Here is a 22,544-nt window from a genome sequence, read left to right as displayed (position 1 = left end):
AATTCCTAACATTAGCAAAATTAATGGAGTGTTTTATGGCTAGGGTCCCCACAACATGAAGAACTATTAAAGGGTTACAGCGCTAGGAATGCTGAGAGCCAACCACTGGATTAGAGGGAGGTGTAGTTGAACCTTTAGGTCCCTTACTGCATTGCCTGTGGACCTGCAAGTAAGAGGCGCCATGACAGGTGCCTGCCACCAATGCCAGACAGCACGAGCTCAGCCAGCTAAGTGCTGGTCTGTGCTACTGCAACTGAAGTGGTGACACCAAAGGCAATGAGGGCTTTAAGGACATAGCTCCCTGACAAGAGAAAAGCACAGGCTAAACAAAAAGGGGCCTCTGAGGCCTTTCATAGAGGTGCTGTCTTAGAAACTTGCTCAGAGAGGTTTACGGGAAGGTGAATTCTGAGGTTTCCTGAGGCAGGACAGTTTTGCGCTCACCCATGGTCCAAGGGTGGCCACCATGGTAGTAGCCCTAAGTACTTCTGGAGAGTTTGCCTGCAGTGCTATACCCTCAAGTACAGGCTGGCTTCATGCTCAAAGCCTACCTTTCCAGATGGTCCCTTTAGTCAACTGTACTGTGCTTCGGGAATACAGCAGAGCTCTTCAGAAAGCTTAACTCTGAAAAGTCGCTACATTTTAGGAGGAAGCTCAACAGCAGTCTGCAGAAGCAGCACAGATCTCCTATGCACAGCACCAGGACAAACCTCCCTGCCGATGATGAAAGGTAAAATCCCTCAGGCTCCAGCTTCTCCAGACTCCTCTTAAATTATGTAGTTTATTTTAGTTGTATAATTTACTTTTTGTGTGTGTTTTGCCAGTATGTGTGTATACAGATGTACCGTGTGTATGCCTGGGGCCCGTGGAGGCCAGAAAAAGATGTTAGATCCTACAAGTGGAATTACAGTGGCCGCGTGGTACTCTTAACCACTGAGCCATCTCTTGCCCCTAGTACTCCCTCTTACAACCCTACCCTGTGGTATTTACCCAAAGGATCCATCAGTTGTCCGGGTTTCTGCTACCAGGAAAGGGAGCAACACAAAACCAACAGTATGAATGCAGTAGTGCACACCTGTAATCCCAGCGCTGGGGAGGCAGAGGCAGGCAGATCGCTGTGAGTTCGAGGCCAGCCTGGTCTACAAAGGGAGTCCAGGACAGCCAAGACTACACAGAGAAACCCTGTCTTGAAAAACAAAACAAAAACAAAAACAAAACAAATAGTATGGGCTGGGCAGTACATCCTTGCCCTGTACTTGAGAACTCAAAAGGTCATCTTGTACCTATAATGAACCTAATATGCCTCCCAGAGAACTCTACAAAAGAAGCTTTCTTCCTTGTACAAGAATGCTAAGCCTTTTTTCCCCCTCCCATTTCTTTTTCCTTACCCTGCTACAGACAAGAAACTAAACTGGCTCACCAAAGAACTGACTGAACTAGAGTCAGAAGGTTTCCTGGCAGCAGCCTGGCTCCACACCACGCCACCCACCTGTTGGGGCAGATGCAAATATCATGCATGTAGAACTTGATGGCTTTCGACTGCTCCTTGTTCTTGAAATGATAATCAGCCAGGAGGTAGTAGAGCTCATTCACCACTGGAGGGGTGGGGTCTGCCCCTTCTGGAAGGCAGGGTACCTGGCATGAGAGAGGGTGAGGTTAGAAGAAGTACACAGGTGAAACCTGTCAGCTCGCTTCCTCTGATCCCTGGCATTTCTGGCAGGTGGTGCTGAGCAGACCAGAAACCATGCTTGAGGGGAAGCTCTCACCCTCACCACCCCGTGTTCCCTGAAGCCCACCTCAGCTGAGGTTCCCTCAATGTAGGCCGAGACTTTGTCCAAGCTTAGAGCTGGCTTCTCTGTGCGGGGCACGATGGTAGCAATTCTTTTCAGCAGGTTGGCCAAATCAGCAGAAACGGTGCTGGTCTTATAGCTGTCAAACTCAGGGAGCGTCTTGGGCTTAAAATACTCAAACATAAATAAGGCATCCTCCCATATAAGATCCACCTTGAAAAGAATCAGATGCAGACTCCTAGTACATGCAAGGTTAAGAAGGGAGGGAAAGTTCCTCCACAGGGGCACTGTGCTCATGGTATGCTGGTGACTGGAAGGCTGCTCCCTACTCTGCTTCTCAAATCTTCAATGGAGGGTAAGCCTCCAGTCCAGCTGCTTCAAATGTCGAAGTCTTTTTGGTTTGGGGGTTGGTATAACATAATTTATCTTAGAATTAATTTCCCAAGTCTCAAGCTCCCTGGGGATATCACTGCACAAAACTATAATGTAAACGTTATAACTCTAAAACAGAAATATTTAACTTTCTTAATGAAGGAGAGTCAATGATAGAGACAGTTCTATGTTAAATATTAAGTTTAAAAAATATTGGTTTTAGTATTGACTGTCAAGAAATTATTTTTTAAATCTTATTTGTGTGTATGTATATGCCACATATGTGCAGGTATCCCCATAGGCCAGAAGAAGGTATTAGATCCTCTGACGAAGGAGTTAAAGGTGACAGACACCTGTTAGTGTGTGTGTGTGTGTGTGTGTGTGTGTGGTAGATGTGGGGTGTCGATTATAAGTGGGAAGCTGAGGCTCCACACCCCTAGGTCAGAGTGGATATGCCATCCTAAGGAACCTATACTTTAGGGTAGAGACTATCTAAGACTGGAAAATGGCTGATGATATTAGCCATGACATGATGTACCAAATGGTGCTCTGGAAAAAAAAAATTAAAAAAAAGTGTCTATGGAATTATGTGTGTAATCCAAACTGCAAATAAACCTATGAACAACTGTCACACCATGCTGCATTTTAAATCAATTATGAGTTATTTCTTCTAAGAAAAACCCTTTCCTTATCAGCCATCAAACCTTATCCCCATCAGATACAGCCTGTAGTGGGATTGTACAGCACAACAACTCTAATGTTCTTTCAGGAGCTCCTGCTTTCCTGGGTTGCCCCTGCCCACGCCTGGGGTGGCAGGCACCCCTCACCTGCTGGGCCGAGTGCTCCTCCAGGTACCTGGCCTTGCTTTTCTTGCTGGGGAAGCTGTACAGGCAATAGAAGCACTGCTCCAAGGCAGTCTCCAGCTCCTCCTTGTAGGGGTGAGTGTCTTCAGAGGCAGACACAGCAAGCTCCTTCTGGAGAACTTGCACCTATGGCAGAAGGGAAGAGATACCTGAGGGTCTACAGGCTCAGCATCCCTGTAGAGCAAGACCCCAAGGAGATAACCACTTCATCGATTCTTTTACCCCAAGGAGGCAATGTCTGGGGTCCCTGTGTGGCTAGATTCCTAAAGTTCTGCTTCTTAAAAAGGACTTGTAATCCTTACCAAACTGCTCTGGTGGGATATGGCAATAGGCTCCTGACTTTGGCACACCTAGCCATCATTTGCACCACCACAAAGATACTCTATGCCAGCGCATATCCCCACCATTTTCTAAGTGTGAATTCACTGAGCAGCAGCTTTCCTTAGGCACAGTCTGACACAGCCCCTACACTTCAAAAGCTCAGATGCCAATGGAGGAAACAGTGCTGAATACTTACATACAAACACCTCTAAGTTCCACTAGGGCTGAGAAGAATCTCCAAACAAACCATTACTGAGAACCAGGAACAACACAGCAAACCAGTTACATCTCTAGCTACGAAATGGTACAGCTATATTTATACCCAGCTATTAGTAAATATACATTCTTTTCAAGCAGCCACACGTTTTTGCCAAAACTAGATGAAAAGCAAATTTATTTATTTATTTATTTATTTATTTGCTTCCTTACTTATTTATGTTTGTAGCAAGCATTTTACCTACTAGGCTACTTCCTAAGCTGTGAGCTCTCTCTCCCCTCCCCAAATCTCTGTGTAGTCCTAAAACTCGCTCTGTAGATCAGGCTAGCCTCTAACTCACAGAGATCTGCTTTCTGTGTCCCCAGAGTGGTGGGATTAAAGTCATTCACTCTTTTTATTTAAAGGAAAAGCATAAACAATCTTGGCAATGAAAAAAGGAAAATTTACTAGAAGTTTAACACCACAACAGCTTTATGTTAGTAAGTGGACACTACTCCAAAGAGTATGACTTGAGATAAAAATCTAGAATCAATAATAAATAATCAGAGTTAGCAGTAGCTAAAATTTACAGAGAGACCAGATTCAGGGGAGAGGGAGGGAAGAGATGAACCACTGTTCATGGGCCAAATCTAGAGGCTGTCAGTTTCTGAATGAGTTAAGAACAGCGTACTTGAAGTTACGGATGGAGGCAAGAATTGGGGTGGCTAGGGGTGGAAGGTGAATCCGAGCAAACTACACTGTATGACGTCCTCAAAGAACTAGTAAAAATGTTACTTAAAAAGAATAGTAGTTACATTTTAAATGCCTGAAATAAATCAAAAGAAGAAAACCTATTTTGTAGCCAGGTACAAAACTGAAACCCAGCTACTTAGAAGACTGAGAACGAGAGACCAGAAGTTCAAGGCCTGCCTGGGTTAAGTTCAAGATGCCAGACTGGGCAAAAAAGGGAAATCCTGGCTCAAATAAAAAGGAAACGGCCGAGGTAACCTCAGTGGCAGGGCACTGCCTAATAAACGCAAGACCCTGGACTCACCATACGCCTTTTACAGAACCACTTCAGGACACAGGGAGGCTAAACTCTCAGGTCCACAAGTCTCGTTGTCCTTGTACTATAACAGGAGTCTGAGGAGGTGTGTGCAGACCCTCTTGCCCACAAAGCAGAGAAGGTTTTAGGTTCTCCCCTTTACAGAAAAAGTGTGCTATCTTGTGCCCAGGTGCTAAGACAAGAGAGGGAAAAACAGACAACCGTGAAGACTGAAGAGGGAGGGGGAAAGGTAGCCACAGACGAATGATCATTGATGCAGAAATTTTATCAAATCCACACTCCATTACAATTAATGAAAACATTGAGATATGTGTAAGAGAAATTCCTTTTTAAAACATTTCTATATGTCTGCAAAACAAAACAGAAAAAATTAAATTTAAATACCTACTGCAGCAATAGGAAACAGGTTTCTGTTTTGTTTTGTTTTGAAAGTTACCTAGGGCTGGACGTATGGGGCATTAGCAGACCACATGCCTAGCATGTACAGGCCTTTCTGGATCCCTAAACCCACTCACAAAAACTTAGTTTTCAAACAAAACGCACATAAATGAAATAAGAAATGGGAACACATGAGACTGAAATAAATGGGGAGATATACTATGTTTATGACAAAATAATTCAATTTGGGTACTTTTCTTCCATATTAATCAACAAGATCACTGATTCCAAACAAAATTACAGGAAGGGAGTAGTTTCCCAAAATTTTATACACTTATCTTATAATGTTATGGATGAAGGAGCCAGAATAGCCAAGACAATGTGATGGATAAAAAGGTAAGGACAGGAATCCTAATTGTTATCACACTGTCTGTGGCACCAGCACAGGAGCAGACAGGCTGCTTCCATCAGTAAAGACAGAGCCTATGATGGCCCCTATGTACTCACAGATGAGAGAAAAAGGAGCCTCAGGTTCAGTAAGAGTCTTTAAGAGCTCAAACCAACTGGCCATCCATATAAAATGTGAAACTGGACCTACCTTGCCTTATAAACAAACAAACACACATTTCCATGGAATGAAGAATGCATATGACAACAAGCCAGAAGAAAACTTTATAATTTTGTAGTAAGGAATGATATGTGTGTGTGTGCATGTGTGTTTCTTTGTTTATTGATTCAGAGTCTTATATCCCTGAGGTGACTGAACTTCTGACCATCTGAGCACTGAAGTGCTTGAATTCCAGGCATAAGCTACAATTTCTCTCTCTCTCTTCCTCTCATTGTTGTATTTATTTATTTGCTTTCTATCGAGGGAAGGGCATGTGCATGCCACGGCACATGTGTGGAGGTCAAGAACAACTTGAGGGGATCACTTCTCTCCTTGTACCTGTAGATTCTAGAGAGCAACCTCAGGCCATCGGATTTGCCCCTAGAAGGAATGCTTAAGTGGGGACATCACAGCTAGAAAGGAAAAGATTGGTGAATGTGATAGTAACATTTTTACATTCTGGCTGAGTGTGGAGGTCACGCCTACAGTCCTAGCACCCGGAAGGAGTATCAGGAGCCTGTCCCGAAATACAAAACAAAACACAGAAGCTGCCCAGAAACAAACAGCTGCATAGGAATGGAGCTCAGTGCACAAAAAGTGCTGACACTCCAGACAAAGAAGTAGATTCAGTAGAGAACCAATGGGTATGTGTGTGCAGTGAGAGGGGTGGTGCGGAGAGAATACGAGTTAGCTCACAGGAAAACTTAATGAATCTTACGATTCAAACTATGAAAGAGGAAACCAAAGATCAACAACATGAAAGGGACAGGGAGTAGAAGAAGCCCAGCGTGAGTCCTGAGTGAATGCGGATTTTGCCATGGGCATGGCCTACTGAAGGTGCTGAGACCAACTGACCCATGGAAAATTGGCAAAGCCATTATTCACATGGGCCAGGCTCAAGAGCAATGGCAAAACTTTTCTCGGTACAGCTTCCTCCTCCCAGCATTTACAGCCCGAGACTGCTGGTTTACAGAGACCCACTACCAAACCAGGTAATCCCTCCCTCTGTGTTGTGCCTAATATACGTGCTGAGGTTGCAGGTTGGTGGCAGGTTGGTAGAGGGAGCAGTTTAGATAACTTTTATTTGATCCCACTTCACTGTCTGTGTGTCTGTCCTTTCTTTATTCCCTCACTGACCCTATCCAGAATTCCAGAACCCACACTGCACAGGATGTGGCAAAAAAGTACACAACCTTGTTAGTAACTGTAAAGCATTAAAGAGAACAAAGGACAGGGCAATCCTCTTGGATCTATCAGTGTCTGAATCTGTACAGTATATAGGACTGACAAAGGTCTGGGGAGATATAGCTCAGTGGATAAAGTGCTTGCTGTACAGACATGAAGAGCACTCAAGTTTGATCCCCAGAACTCACATTTAACAAGCTGGGTGTGGCAGTGTGTGCTTGTTAATCCCAGCACTGAGGAGACAGAAACAGGTGGATCCCGGAGCTCAGTCCTGGAGCTAACAACCAGCCGAGCCTATAGAGGCACAGTACATGAGAAAGAACACAACACCACATGATGCTGTCCTCTGGCCTCTGTATGCAGACACCCACACATCCCTGCACATACACAACGGTGCTTGCGTGTGCGTGCACATACACACACGTGCACACACAGACACCTATCTGCACAAACATGCACACACATGTAGCACATACACCACTGAACATACATGCACATGCACATACATGCCTGCAAGAACACATACAAACTAAAACAATTATTTTGGAGAACGATTTGAAAACAGAGGTTTTGGTGTTATTTGGTTAGTTTTGTTTCATTCTCAGGGTCCCGGGTGAGCCCCGACCGGATCTGAACTCACAGCAATTCTCCAGCTTCAGCCATCCAAATGTTGAGACTACAGGCTCCACTCAGAGAAAATACAGCTTTAGATGACTAAGCTGGTGGGCGTGGCGGGACAGACTTTGGAGGCAGAGGTAGACGACAGTGTTTGGTGTGTTTGCTTTGCTTTGGTTTTGATGTTTGGGTCTGGTGTTCTTATATCCTCACAGATCTGTGATTTGATCTTTTTTCTTTTTTTTTCTTTTTGAGTCTCGAACTCACTATCTAGTCTAGGCTGATCTTGAACTCACAATCTGCCCTCTTTCCAGCCTTCCAAATGCTAAGATTACAGACTTGTATCACCATGCCTTGTAACGGCTCTTTATTGTTGTTTGGTTGATTTTTGAGACAGGGTCTTCCAGGATAGCTCCAAGCTCAAGTCAGTCAATCTGCTGTCGCAGTTTTTGCGTACTAGCCACAAGCCACCAAGCTCAAGTGAGGTTTTGGGTTTTGCAGGCTGGGGATGGGCTCAGGGCCCTTCACATGGTGGCCAGGCACTTGGTCACTACGCTTCATCTCCAGCCTTGTCTTTGGAATTTTTGAAACAGGGTCTCACTATTGCTGCCCAAGCTGGCCTTGGACTCCAAATCCTCCTGCCTCTGCATTTTTGAGTGCTGGAATTCAGGAGTGTGCCATCTTGCTGGGCATTCTTTTTATAAACATACACACATACACACAGAACAGAAATTGTGGCAGCTGTCAACATCATTCCACTAATGAACCCCCAAATGGATAAACAACCTTAACACCATCCTTCATTTGGGACTTTTTTAAATTATGGAAACAAATAGTTAGAGACAAAATGATATGCAATTAAGTAATTAAGTAAATAAAATTTACTTAAAAGTAAGGTGGGATAGAGGTAGCAGGAGGGTGACTATGCATCACAATAATGACTAATGCTCAATATTTGGAACTGTACCATACTACTCTTTCTATTGTGATACATATTTGAAATTTTCCAAACTAGAAGTTTAAAGTAGTTTATATATTCACACAATAGCATCCAACAAAGCAACTTAAAACAAACCAGATTTACTTCTATCAATGTGAATATATTTGTGTACTGAAATGAATAAAAGCAAGAAGCTGAAAGAAGTTAAATACTATATATTTTCTTACACAGTTTTAAAGGTTGGGCTGGTGATATAGCTTAGCAGGTAAAGGAACTTGCGTCCAAGCCTGATGAACTGAGTTCAAACCCAAGAACCCGCATGGTGAAAGAGAACCAAACCCTGAACATTGTCCTCTGACCTCCATACATGCAACACGGCACATGTGCTGTCTGTCTCTCTGTGTCTCTCTTTCTGTCTCTGTCTCTCTCACACACACAAACACAAATAACATGTTTTTAAAAGATTTGTAATATTAGAACTCCATCAATTATATATTGTTCACTAATATGTAGATATATAATAATTAAGCCTAAAATGCTGCTTAATGATGAACACACACCTCTTCCACTCATCTTTTTTGTCAGAAGGCATGTTTACAGCAGGTGTGGGATTGTTAGTATGCACACAATCTGAGCACAAAGGACACAATGTATGAGAGAATCACACAGGAGGTAGGAACTAACGAGAGGGACTATCTGAGCTGAGTGTAGAAGAATGAATAAGAATTCCTCAACTAAAATAGAACACCAGAAAAGAAATGCTAATTCAAGCTACGATCATACTGGATGTCTTTCAGAGAACATTTGTACTCCATCCAAGGAGAGACAACAATTCAAACAAAAGGTCTTCCAGATGTTAGCCCTAAAGCACTCTCAAGACATAATCCTTGTTGGTAACAGTGTAAACACCCATTGTATCAGCACTCAGGAGGTAGAGGCAAGGCCATCAGAATTCAAGATCATCCTTGACTACATAATAAGTTTCTGTTCAACTTGGACTATGTGAATGAGATCTTGTCTGAAAAAAAGACAATCCTTTATATTAGACATAAGTCTGGGTGATAATTCTTCATCCTCCTAACTCCCACAGTATCCCTAGAATTATGAGTATGAGTGCTCAGTCAGCACTTCTAGGTAAGTGAATGAATTTCTTTTAAGTTATTCACACAATCTTTCAAGAAACTGGGCAGAACTGTTGGCCACTGCTTACATCCCTAGGGATGCTTCAGACTGCAAGACAGAAAGGTCTCGTTTGATCCCAGCCATGCCTCTGACTAGGGGAGAGACACAAACACAAACTACAAGGTATCCAGCAGCAGGTGGCACAGAAAAGAGAGAATGGAAACACGGGAAGAAAAGGAAAAGTTGGTCAGGCAAGACCCGAGGAGAGTACTTTGCTGGGACTCTCATGGGCCCTGGGCAAGCAAAATACAACAGCACCCATCATTTCTCCCTCAATTCATCTGACTTATGAAATCCAGGGTCCAAGACACATAGACCAAGAAAAACTGCAAAGAGGACAATCCATGGCCTTTTGGCCTACTCTTCTCTCTCATATCACTGCCCCACACAGCCAGCCTACAAAGGCATCCTTTTTTTCCTCCTTGTGCATATGATGTGTGTGTATATTATGAGTGTCCACATGTGTATGGTTATACGTATATGCACGAGTATTGGGCACATGTGTGCCAAAGGTTAACACTTAGAGTTCTCCTCAATTCCTTTGTACAGGCAGGTTCTCTCAACTGAACCCAGAGCTTGACAATACAGCTAGACTAGCCAGGGTTCCCTGGGGATTTTGTCTCTGCCTTCTAAGCACAAGAATTATAGGCAGGCTGTCACGGCCAAGGGCACTTTCACAATGTGCTGGCTACTTTCATGTCAACTTGACATATGCTAGAGTCATCAGAAAGGAGAGAGCCTCAATTGAGAAAAATGCCTCTACAAGATGCAGACATAGGACATTTTCTTAGTGATTTATGTAGAAGGGCCCAGCCCATTGTGGATGGGGCCACGACTGAACTGGTGGTCCTGGGTTTTATAAGTAAGCCATGGGAAGCAAGACAGTAAGAAGCACCTCTCCATGGCCTCTGCCATCAGTTCCTGCCTCCAGGCTCCTATCCTGTCTGAGTTCCTGTCCTGACTTCAATGATGAAAGTATTTAAATAAACCCTTTTCTCCTCAACTTGCTTTTGGTCATGGTGTTTCATCACAGCAATAGTAGCTCTACGACACATAGGTTCCAGAGATCTGAATTCTGGTCCTCATCCTTATATAGGAAACACTGGGCTGTCTTCCTTAACTTCTCTGCATGGGCTAGCTGCCTTGAGACCTCCTAGAGGCAGGCAGTGCCTGCACTCTGGCAGTGGCTGATTCTTAGGCAGCAATACAGGCTTTGCAAACTCTCAGGCCCTGTGCATACAAAAGCTTTGTAAACACCTTCAGTCTCCTTCAACACTGTGATGGCTATTCTTGATTGTCAACTTGACTATATCTAAACTCAACTAAAACCCAAGCTGCTGGGCACTCCTGTGGTAAATTTTAATTGGATTATCTGAGGTAGGAAGACACCCTAAACTAAGCTATATGGTGGCGCCCACATAAAAGAACATGAAAGAAGGAAGCTCAGCTTTTTGCCCGCTTGCCCTTACTCTTACTGGCAAGTTCATCTATCCAGTTGCAGCAGTTGGTACTAAAACTCCAACTTCTTCAGGATTCCAACACTGACTGAAAACCAGAAGCTGTCCAGGAATCCTCCTGGATTCTAGCCCTGTATTGGGGGACTGCTAAGACATCCAAATTCATGAACTGAACAACTACTGGATTCTCAGCTTTTCCTTTGTGAGACATCACTAAACTACCCAGACTATATCCTGTAAGTCAATCCAATAAATCTTTAATATCAGTTCCATCTGATCTGCTACTCTAAGAGAGCCCTGACTCATACAAACCTGCATTTATTTTGTGTCAGATGCTATATTAAGCACTTGAATTCAGCAATGAACCAAGTGAAAAAAAATACCTACTCTCTCTGAATTTAACACCAGTGAAAAGTCAAATAATAAACATAGTAAGTAAATTATAGGGCGTGCTAGTAAGTAGTGTAAAAACTGTGTGAAGATGGGGCAAACTAGAGACACATTGGGGAGTAAGGCTATAGCTGTGGAGGATATGCCTTCCCCCAACAGAAGTTACTCAGCAGAAGACAGGCTTTTTAAAGGGCCAAAGAAAAATTATTTTAGGCCTTGCAAGTCATACACACTCATAGCTTCTTGTCCCTGCCAGTACATAGTAAATCAGCCATAACTGCTATGTTAATAAATGTCCCAGTAAAACTTTATTAGCAGATATACAGGCTAGGCTAGATACTCTTCCCTTGGCATATCCAGAAAATTTGATGCTCTGTAGTTTTTCTGGTGCTAATTGGCTTCCTACTAAGCAGCGTCTGGTTCACGCTGCTTATCTTCAAAAAGCCTAGAGAGCTACCACCAATGAGTTGCAGTGGGCAAGTTCAAGACGACTGTCCACAGTCGCTATTACAGCTACTGATTAAACAACCAGAACCTATGCTTTCATCGTGATGTATGCCAAAGGCTCAAGGATAATGGGGTCAATTAACTATAAACTAAAGTCTTCGAAACCATGAGCCAAAAGAAACCTTTTCTCCTTTAAAGATGATTATCTCACGTATTTTGTCATAGTTATAGAAGAAAAAAGTCACAGGAATCAAGTTCAGATTTTTTGCAATAAGTTTCAGTAATTACAGACATGTGTTAATCAAAGATGCAGTGGGAACCCCTACAGACAAACACAGCCCAAAGGAACTGGCAGGGCTCCGTCGCCTTTCCCGCTTGCCTAGCCTTACACTAGCCTTCAAGGGGCACTTACATAGAATCGCAGCAGCGCTCCATCTGAATTGCAGCACCAAGATCTCCTGCCCAAGTACTCATGTGCTGTGTTGAGCAGCATGAGGGAAGATGGGAGCATGGGCATCTCCGACATCCCTGGGAAAAGCAGGACCAACAGACAAGGGTGAATGCAAACATGCGCAGCGGCAGGAGGGCTGCGATGATGTCTCTTTGATATGACCAGAGATTTTTGTCTTTCCTTTTCCTGTCTTCTAAATAATCACTTCACTGACTTTAATAAGCAATCTATATTTATAAAAAATCACCTGAAATCATAAGAAAAGTATAAATTCACTTTTTCATTCACAGAAACCAAAACAAAACTATCCTAGCTCCCAAAACCAATACTGGCTTCTGCTGCACATCACTCAAAACACCTTTCTGTGCTTTCAAAAGCATTTTCAAAGAGAAAGTTACAATAACAGAACTCATACTACATATACAACTTCTTAAAATTCCTATATTTGGATTTACTTGAATACTGCAGAAGGGAAAAAAAAACTATTGAGATGCTATTAAATATTTGTTCATCACTAAATTATTACTACTTCCTTAAAGAGTCTCAGTATTGTTGGAACTGAGCTATACATAAGCCATTAACACCTTACAACTGGCTCTTTTTTGGGGTTGTGAAAATGAATTAAGACAAAATATATCTAAACAGAAAATACCAGAAGGAATTACACACAGCTATACACAGCTTAAATGTATTTTTTGAAAATTTACTATTGGTTAGTCCCAAACAAAAAAGCGAACAACCCCTGCCCGCCAAAGACTCAAGCCATTCCAGCTTTCATTTTTTTCTTTCTTTCAAGATTTTTCTTTTCTTTTTTTGTATGTGTGTCTTGTTGGCAGTGGTTTATATGTGGGTGTCTGTGGTAACCAGAATGTTCTGGGTGTGGAGTTACAGGTTTCTGTGAGTTGCCTGACATGGGTATTCTTACAAATCGTGAATTTTCTCCTACATAAAAGCTGCCTAATTCTTCCTTACTACAGTTTTAACACCCCCACCTCCAATGTCTACACAGATAGAAGAGACAGCCGAGCTTCTACTCTCTCTCTAAGATTTCCCTTAGGGCATTGATTTTGCCATCTCTGGTGGTCAGTTCCTTCAGTGTCTACAACAGCTGCAGGACCTACTGTATCTGAGGTCACACACTTCCACGAGCCCGTATCCAATGAGATGAAACAGCAGAACAGCTCTGAGAAGCCACTGTCACTCCAGAGCTCCCTGCCTGCCTAGCCAAGGCTTGTTAGGCCTCTATCACAGGTTAACTTCTTCTGCCCAATCCTGCTGCTCCTCGCTTCACTTTATAAGCATTGGTGCCGAGTAGACAACCCTCTCTCACTGACTGCTGTCAGCAGCTCAGTTCGTAAAGCCTCCCACTACTCAGCCAGAAGTGCACTCAGTCCTGTGCTGACCTTGGAATTAAGTCTGGTCATAGGAGGATAGAAGCACCCTCTGGTCCTGATTTCCTCTGAGAAGGCCAAGAGAATCTGGAGGGGCTTCTCTACAAATGAGAGGACAGTGGGATTTGGTCAGCTCCCACCTCTCAGTTCACAGGACAGAAAACAGTGGGGAGACAATGCCATGCATGCCTGTCCCCAGAGCATGTCCGCTCTTCCCTGGGCAAGCCGTTTGCTTGCTTTTCCTTCTCTTTACTTTTCCTTTCTTTTTATTTTGAGACAGCGTCTCTCTCTGTGTGGCCTTGCCTACAGAGGAAGAGATGAGGCTGGCCTCAAACTCACTCACAGAGATCCCCCTTTCCTCTGCCTCCCAAGAGCTGAGATTAAGTGTACATGCCACCATGCCCTGCACTTGCTGGTAGCCTTTAGAAAAAATTTTGGTATGGATAATTAATTTTCATTTTTATAAGAAAAATAACAAACATTTATAGTTAGATATTTTTCACTACTTGAGTCTTTTTGGAATACAATTTAGTATGAATATGTCAAGAGTTCTATAGACATTCATAAACAAAAATCAAGTGAGCAGCAACAGAAGGGTCTCCGTGAGGTTTGCGTACCCTGAGGTGTGCCAACAGCATGACCTCTGAGAAATAAATACTACAGTGTTCCAGAGGCTCAACAAGTAGGACAGCTCACTATTCACAATATCTGCACAAGATCTCAGGGTCCTACCACACAGGGCACAGACAAGGACAGATAGGTCAGGCCCATCCCTCCAAACCGATGGCCAGTGTACCTTCCTCTGCTGGGTTCTGGAGCTGCTGCTGGTGGCACAGGGAGCGGAAGGTGTCTTCCTCCTGCCAGATGATCCTGTGCAGGATGATCCAGGGCAGCACTGAGGAAACATAGGGCTCCTTGGGCTCCTCTTGCACAGCCATGCTGCAGTCGATGACCTGGCAAAGGGTACCAGCATGTCACAACATGGCAGCCTCCCCGAAGCCCTCTTGAAATGAGCCTATATCACAGTGCTTCCTGGGAGAGGTGAGGGATATGGTCTGCCTACCCTAAAGCTCTAACGTGGGAACACTGACCTCACAGACTCTCATAGTGACCAGTGGCAATCACATAATCTTTCCTCACACCACATGCAGTTACTGACCATGGCGAGAGGAGCTAACACCCAGGGGAAGGCAGACATGGAAAAGCTAGGAGCCCTCTGGCATATACAGATGCTACTACAAAAGTAGAGTGGCAACAGAGGTTTCAGGCACAGAGTGATCAGAGACAAGCCCTTGAGGCTTCCAGGTAAGTGACTATAATGTGCAGAGGCATGTGCAGAGAGGGCAGGGCATGTGGGCATAGGAAACACACACAGGCAAGGATCCCAGATGGTGGCCTAGAATAGCGTCAGCGAAGAAAACAGAAGAGGAGAGATAGCTGGGGATCAGTGCACCGTGGCGCACTAACCAGATAGAGTGCGAAGGGTTTAGGTAACAGCGAAGAAAACAGAAGAGGAGAGATAGCTGGGGATCAGTGCACCGTGGCGCACTAACCAGATAGAGTGCGAAGGGTTTAGGTAAGAGCGAAGAAAACAGAAGAGGAGAGATAGCTGGGGATCAGTGCACCGTGGCGCACTAACCAGATAGAGTGCGAAGGGTTTAGGTAAGAGCGAAGAAAACAGAAGAGGAGAGATAGCTGGAGATCAGTGCACCGTGGTGCACTAACCAGGTAAGGGAGGAAACGTTTGCATTCCAGTTTTACAAAGGTGCCCGCTTCTGTGGTAGGATGGTAGCTGGGCTAAAAAGGTAGAAAGTGCAGCAAGGACTACCATAGGGCTATCACTGTTCATGAAAGAAAGGGCAGGGACCTAGACTACGACTGAACAAAATGGAAGGGTAAAATTAAAAGTAGAGTAGTGAGATGTGGTTTGCTAGGACTTAAACATGGCCAAAGTGTGAGTTTAGAAGATAGCAGAGGACACGCGAATGAAGATTCTGTGCCTCAAAGAGGGCCTGGGTGACACAGGGTACTATGGCCAACCTAAGGTTTCAAGAGCTCGCCCCTCAACTGGAAGTTCTAGGGAAGTGTAGGGAGTAGGAAACCCCAGTGGGGAGGCAGACCTGGACTCTAGTCCTTACTCTGTCTTTTGGCACACTAAACGCAGACAGAACCTCCTCTCCAAGCCTATTTCTGCTCCTCTGGAACAGGAAGTCTTGTGATACCATGTGCCACCTCAAGTCCAGCCTCTAGACAAAGCAGGCCCCAGAAGGTTTGCATCTATGGACAGCTACCTCCTCAAACTCTTTAAAGACCTAGCCAGAGAAGCCAACGTGTCCCTGTAGAGTATGTAACTCTCAGTGAGGATCAGTAAACCTCAGAAGGGTTATCAGAGACACGCCTGCCGAACAGCACAGAACAAAGAGCCGGGAGTTACCTGGATGAGGTTGTTGGTGAGCCGGACTAGTCCAGCGGTAGAGGAGGATTCCTTAAGGATGCTGCCACTACTGTCTGAGGAAAGTGCCTGCTCAATGCCCAGCAGCAACTGGGTCACTGTGGCCACCCACTCCTCCTTGGCTGCAGATTCACTTGAGTTCACCATCTGCTGGACAGCCTCATTCAGAGCCACATCCGAACATTCAAAACACTGTCTGTGGTCCTTCAGCCGGAGCAATGAGTCCTGAGCTCAAGAAGAAGCAAAACGAAAAGGTGTGGCATCAGCTCTTCATACTGGGACCTCAGGCCTGAGACTGGGAGGAAACAAAGGCTAGTACCAATGAACCAAGAGAGAGAGCAGGCCACCGCTTCAGCAGTTCCCACACAGCCTTAAGGCATCTGCAAGAGCAGACACTGATTTGGATACAGTGGCAATAGGGCATGCCATCAGCCAAGGAGTATTTAAAAAATTGCTTTACTTTTGTGATTTATCTTCCCATTTGTAAAGCTGTGACTATGTGCACTGAACCATAGAGCTGGCAAGCAAAAAAACTGAGGCTGAATGACTTTGTTACTAACCCTAACCCCTGAACCATAAAATTATTTGTTGCTACTTCATAACTGTAATTTTGTTGCTGTTATGAATCATAATGTAAATATCTGACATGCAATCTCTGAAAAAGGGTCACTCAACCCTCAAAGGCATCATGAGGGTTGAGAACCACTGCTCTAACAGAACATGGGGCTCAAGAACAAAAAGAACAAAAAAGCAGAAGACTGGCTATCAGCCAGTGTAGAGACCAGATTACCACGCTGTGGGCAATGCTACCACACACCCACACAACAGAAAACAATAAAAAAGAAATGGGAATTTCATTAAGAGGCAGGGCTCAAAATAAACAGGCAAAAATCAACAGGGTTCTTACAAACCAACAACTAAAAAATATAAAAACTCTTAACAACTAACAACCCAAAATAGTAACATCTAAAATTTAACTGAAGAAGGAACTGCCTGCTATACTGAGGGGCATAAAAAGCAGCTTGCTAAATTGGGAGCTTACTGTTTTTTTTGTTTTGTTTTTTTTTTTAAAGATTTATTTTATGTATATGAACACTGTTTTGGTGCACAGCATAAGAGAAAAATCAGATTCCATTACAGATGGTTGTGAGCCACCATGTGGTTGCTGGGAATTGAACTCAGGTCCTCTGAAAGAATAGCCAGTGCTTTTAACCGCTGAGCCATCTCTCCAGCCCCAAGCTCCTTCTTTTATCCCTCCTCTTACCATAGAGGATGCCAAATTTAATCCCCACCCCAGAAATGCCAAAACAGGCAAGAAAAACACAAAAAAAACATAGACCATGGCCAGCGCTGTAGACGAGTAAGGGCAAATAGGCTTTCATCCCTGTTGGTGCACATCATCTAGTCCCTCCTCTCCTCTAGAACCTTGAGCCTTCCTGACTCCTGCCGGTACCCAGAGGAGCACGAGGAGTGTCAGTCCTCATCTACTTGGGTAGATGAGCATTGTTCCAGCCTAGAAAAGGTTATTTAAGCACATGAAACAAACTCACAATGAACAAAATTACAACCATTTGCAAACATGAGAAGATTCTGATAATACAAAAACTGAGAACTTTGTATATAAAAACAATAAAAGCCATAATTTAGCAAACACCACATTGGCAAAAAAAAAAAAAAAATTCTACCAAGATCCAAAGAAAAAAAATATTATCTTTATTTTTTTTTTAAACCACTCTACTCAATAAGAAAACAGACAGCAACAACTGGAAATCACTTATTTCTAGAAGCAGAAACTCCATAATGGATGGCCCAGACTTCAGAACAGCCCATAATACAGGGCAACACTCCTCCCAAGGAACAAGCTTCCAGCCACGTCTACTGATGACATCACTAACAGCAACAAGACAACAACTGAGCACTGGCCATCCTGCAGAGTAGAGAGGCCTGGCCTCGTACCTCCTACTTGACACTCATACCTTACTGGATCATTCATCAAAGGCTCTCCCCTCTTCATACTACCCATCAGGTTAACTAAGGTCAGACACATTTCATTAGTTTTCAGCAGGTCCTGCCTCACCTCCCATTCCATCTCTTTCCTCCCCTCCTACCACGGCTAAGAAGCCTCCCCATTTGTTCTCACAGCTGTTCCTCTTAGGCATTTCCCAGTTTGAAAAGTTAATGATTAAAATGACAAGTGAAAAGGTTGAAATGTTACTGTACTCTTTCCAAACAAAAAGGGAGAAAGACCCAATTAAGTTTATGTACATACTGTGGTTAGTGCACAAACCATAGGAGACAGGATTCTAGGCTGTCATCAAGAATGGTACTCCCACCCCTTCAGGACAGGGGGGAGTGGGAACAGTGCCGGGCACCTCCACAGCGCTTGCTATGTGGCTGGCACAGGAGTAACATCTCCAACAAGAGGTATGAAAGGAGCCAGGAGGGCACACATGACTTCAAACAAAATGCTAGTATTTTTCTTCAGCATGTAGTCAAATATAATTCTGTATTTTATCTTCTTTCTTGACACTGTACAGTATCAATTTTAAATCTACTCAAAATTAAGTTAAAACACAATAAAAACAGATTAACAAATGAGTAGGTGGATGCTATCTTGACCATTCTTTCCTCCTCTGTCTGGCAAAAGTTCAGTCAAGTGTGGGCTCACCTTGAGCCATACCTAACAATAAAACCTGAACTCCCAGGTTCTAACATTATCCCAATCTTGACCATGTCTTTGATCTGGCATCGTCCTCAATGGTAGGCTAAACTCCCACCTTTCTCTTTTAGTTATGTGTTTTCGAAGGCTATCTCAGAACTCCCAGAGGTACAAACACAAGCAAAGGCCACGTAAACATTAATGGGGCCCAAGCGGTGAGTACACACCTGCAACAGAAGCAGCTGGGCTGGCCTCTCGGGGATGGAAGTCATAAACTCCAGGTGTTTGGCCCGGTCAAAACCACTGGTACACAGAGTGGGCCTGAGCAGACGCACCACAGCCTTGTAGTCACCTGCCTCAAACAGCCGCTGAATCTCCTCCAGGGACTGGCACCTTTCCAGGGACTTCAGGTTCTTATCAATCTGAAAAGGATGCAAAATGTGGCCTGAAAGCAAATCGCTCACCTTCTACCTGAGCTTAGCCATTGTCTGAGTTATCCCATCTAAACAGAGGGATGAGATTATACTCTAGCACTCCGTTTCAGCCAAAATACACTAGGCTTCTCACTATGTCAGTGTCCACACAATGTGTATACTCCTTCAAAACTATTTACACTAATGCCAAGGTATACTCAAGTCTTTAAAACTAAACACACAGACACTGTCAAAGCAGGGGTTCTTGAATAGAATCTGCCAAAACAGTGTGAAGCTTCACAGTCACAGTTTGGCAAAGCAGACATAACGACCATGGGGGTGTCAGAGAGCCAGAATAAGAGCCAGAGGGTAGACACACATTGTTGAGGCTCTTTCCTCACATGCGGCCCGATGCATCCCTGGCACACAGGCAGCAGAGCACCTGATCTTATCTGGAAACACACGGAGAGGACTCTAGAAGCTCCTCTGAGCTTGTGAACACATCACAGACGAAGAACTGCAGCAGGGCAGAAGGAGCACGGTGAGAAGAGCACCATCCAGAAGATGCCTGCATGCACGGTGCACTGCTCTCCCATCCGCAGCAGGAGCAGCACGGGGCCGCACATCTAGCACCTCCCTCCAGTTCTGCTGAGGCTGCCACTACACAGCAAGAGGATGAGCAGTAACTGCTTCTAAGTCCTGCTTGTCCCTTGGAGGTGGACAAGCCAGTGGAGTCTGACAGGACTGTCTCCCCACACCTGCTTTCCTCCCCTTCCAGGACCTTCTGCTCAGCATGTGGGCATCTTTTATTCCACAGCAGCAGATCAGGTTTGGTCTAGACCAACTCAGAATAAGTCTTCCACCAAGAAAACACCATTAAAAACTTCCACTCACTTCCTCCAGAGAAACAATGGAGTCGTTGTGGAGATTGGGCAGCCGGATGACAATGTCCCCTTGCTCAGCCCCTGCCTCTGTGTGGACGGCACTGGAGCTCTGGAGCATTTCTGTGCAGATGTCATAGTTCTCCAGGGCTTGTTCCATGTCCCCCTGCTCAGAAGAAAAAACAAGAAGTGGGGGCAAAAAGTAGAGAACTGTGTTTTATCAGGTCCCTAACATTGCTGATCTCACTAGATGCAGACACCCTTAAGTTGGTTTTTTTCTTATTTGCTAGGAGACAAGGTCTCACAGTCCAGGCTGATCTGATAATACATAGCCCAGGCTAGCCTTAAACTCCATCCCTCTAAGTGCTACAATTACAGACATGTGCCACTAAGCTAAGGTTTTTAATTCAATTATTGCTATGCCCCTCATCTCACCCCAAAAAAGGACTTGCCAGAAAAGTGGGGCTAAACAAGTACTGTTGAATGACTAAGAAAGTGAATGAATGAGCCACACCATAACTCTGTGAGACAAAGTGTCATTAACCCATCTCACCGGTGAAGACACTAATGCCACCTCAGCACAGTCAGACAGACCTAGAGCTAAAACCAAGGCCTGTCCATATTCTACAACTGACATTCTCCTCATTACGTACCCTGCTTCCCTCAGACTGAGCTGCTGTAGCTGCTGAGATCTGGCTATCTTTGATACACTCTTATCAGTGCACCAGGTACCATCAGTGATGGGTACTGGGGAACTGACAAGACACTCTGGCATTCTCAACCAGGCTCTAGAGAAGCTTGCCTAGAACCCTCAAAACAGGTGAATCGTTCCTTTTGGAGAGCTCTGTTCCATCCTCTTACACGCCTGAGCTTTCTAAGGAAAACATAAAGGATCAATCAAGACAATCTTGAGTTAGGGTTGCTAGGGGGCACAGAATCCTTCCCAAAGCTCCAGTGTGGGCACAGAGGTGTTTTCCAGAATGGCAGTCATGCTCGGGCTTCTGACCTGCTGGCAATTCCCCATCATGCCTACTTCCTCACACCAAGCCCAGTAGGGTTATAAATGTGTATTTCCTCAATATGGCCAGTTCTCTGCCCTCCCTCATCAGGGGCCAGGGCAGGTTCTGACCATGGAACTAACCTGTAGTGCCAAGAAACGGGCCTTCAGCCAGTAAACACGAACAACAAACTCCAGCCAGCCATCCTCAAACAGGTCACGCTGAGATGAGGCAAATGACAGCTGCAGGAGGTCACCTAGGCAGTGGGTTCCCGGGAAGTCAGGCCCAAACCTGCCTGTCACCACACCAGCAGGGCAGTTCCGGGGTGACACTAAAAACCATCAAACCAATGTGAGGTCCCATGTAAATCACACAAACACCCTCCTGCCCCCAGAAGCCACTTTCAGCCCTCCCTATACAGCCCTTAAGTGTCCATGATTTGGTACCCTGAGTCATCAGAGACTTAGAGGTCCTGAGCATCAAGACAGAGAATAGCTCAGTCAGGTACAGGTGCAGCGAATATGAGTGCTGAGACAAAGGGGCCACTACTTTCACTGACTGAACTTTGAGCTTGTCTTTATTCTACCTCGTGGACTCTAAAAGAGTGATCTGAGAGAACTGCTGGGGACACATACAACACTGAGTAGTCACTTCAAAGCTGAGGTTCTGTTTCCTTAAATCCCCAAGTAACAGTTACAGAAGGTGAGTATCACAGCTGCCTCTGCTGCCGCCTCCTAAGTGTCAGGGGATTTACCGGAGATGCTGCAAAGCTATCTCAGAGGAGGGGCTCAGGGAACTACATGACCCAGCACCCCCACTTTAGCTTCCTCCAGCCTACTGGAGTTCAGAGAATCACCACAGTAAGAACATAAGTCTTACCAGTGGAGCTTCTGCCTTTGGTCAGTAGCCACTGGTCCAGTTGGAGCTCCATGCAGGAGAGAGACATCAGCATCATGTCCTGGAAGACAAAAAACACAGAAAGGATATGAAAAACTCATAGATTTGCCAAATCATGAGGTGACCAAACTAAAATGGGTCTCATGTATCCCAAGCTTGGCCTCAAAATGACTATGTAGCCCAGGGCTGACCTTGAACTTCTGTACCTCTTGGTTCTCATCTCCCAAGTTCTGGAATTATAGGCATGGTGCCACCAGGTTCAACTGTTTGTTCCAGGGCTGGGGATCAACCCAGAGCTTTTGTGCATGCTTTGAAAACATTGTACTAACTGAGCTACATCCACAGCACTAAAATTTATTTTACAAAGCTGTTTAAAATTAATTCATATTATTTTTAATGTTGTGTTAGAGTATGTGTATGTGCATGTGTATGATGTGTGTACGTGTGCTGTGGCATGTGGGTGGAAGGTCACACACGTGTGTAGCATTCTCCTTCCACCTTTACATGGGTTCCATGGATCACACTCAGGTTGTCAGGGACTGTGCAGTAAGCTCTTTAACCCACCGAGCCATCTCTTGCTGCTCCTAAATTTACTT

The 22,544-nt window shown here is 44.6% G+C and overlaps 1 protein-coding gene across 3 annotated transcripts in view; it reads right to left on the bottom strand.

The window, feature by feature from the left end:
• Positions 1-22,544, bottom strand: part of Cabin1 (calcineurin binding protein 1) — a 127,882-nt gene that overhangs the window by 79,904 nt on the left and 25,434 nt on the right. For all 3 annotated transcript variants that reach the window (XM_060369354.1, XM_021653761.2, XM_060369353.1), the window contains exons 13-22: positions 21,931-22,009; positions 21,195-21,382; positions 20,067-20,219; positions 18,987-19,181; positions 16,083-16,325; positions 14,445-14,601; positions 12,219-12,334; positions 2,987-3,148; positions 1,794-2,000; positions 1,487-1,632 (exon numbers count right to left, since the gene is read on the bottom strand). In XM_060369354.1, coding sequence (XP_060225337.1) covers positions 1,487-1,632; positions 1,794-2,000; positions 2,987-3,148; positions 12,219-12,334; positions 14,445-14,601; positions 16,083-16,325; positions 18,987-19,181; positions 20,067-20,219; positions 21,195-21,382; positions 21,931-22,009 — 1,646 coding nt within the window. The remainder of the gene's footprint in view (positions 1-1,486; positions 1,633-1,793; positions 2,001-2,986; positions 3,149-12,218; positions 12,335-14,444; positions 14,602-16,082; positions 16,326-18,986; positions 19,182-20,066; positions 20,220-21,194; positions 21,383-21,930; positions 22,010-22,544) is intronic.

This window comes from Meriones unguiculatus, chromosome 16 (assembly GCF_030254825.1).
Source record: "Meriones unguiculatus strain TT.TT164.6M chromosome 16, Bangor_MerUng_6.1, whole genome shotgun sequence".
NCBI lineage: Eukaryota > Metazoa > Chordata > Mammalia > Rodentia > Muridae > Meriones > Meriones unguiculatus.
The sequence above is the reverse complement of the archived record's forward strand: the minus strand, read 5'-3'. Positions and strand labels throughout refer to the sequence as shown.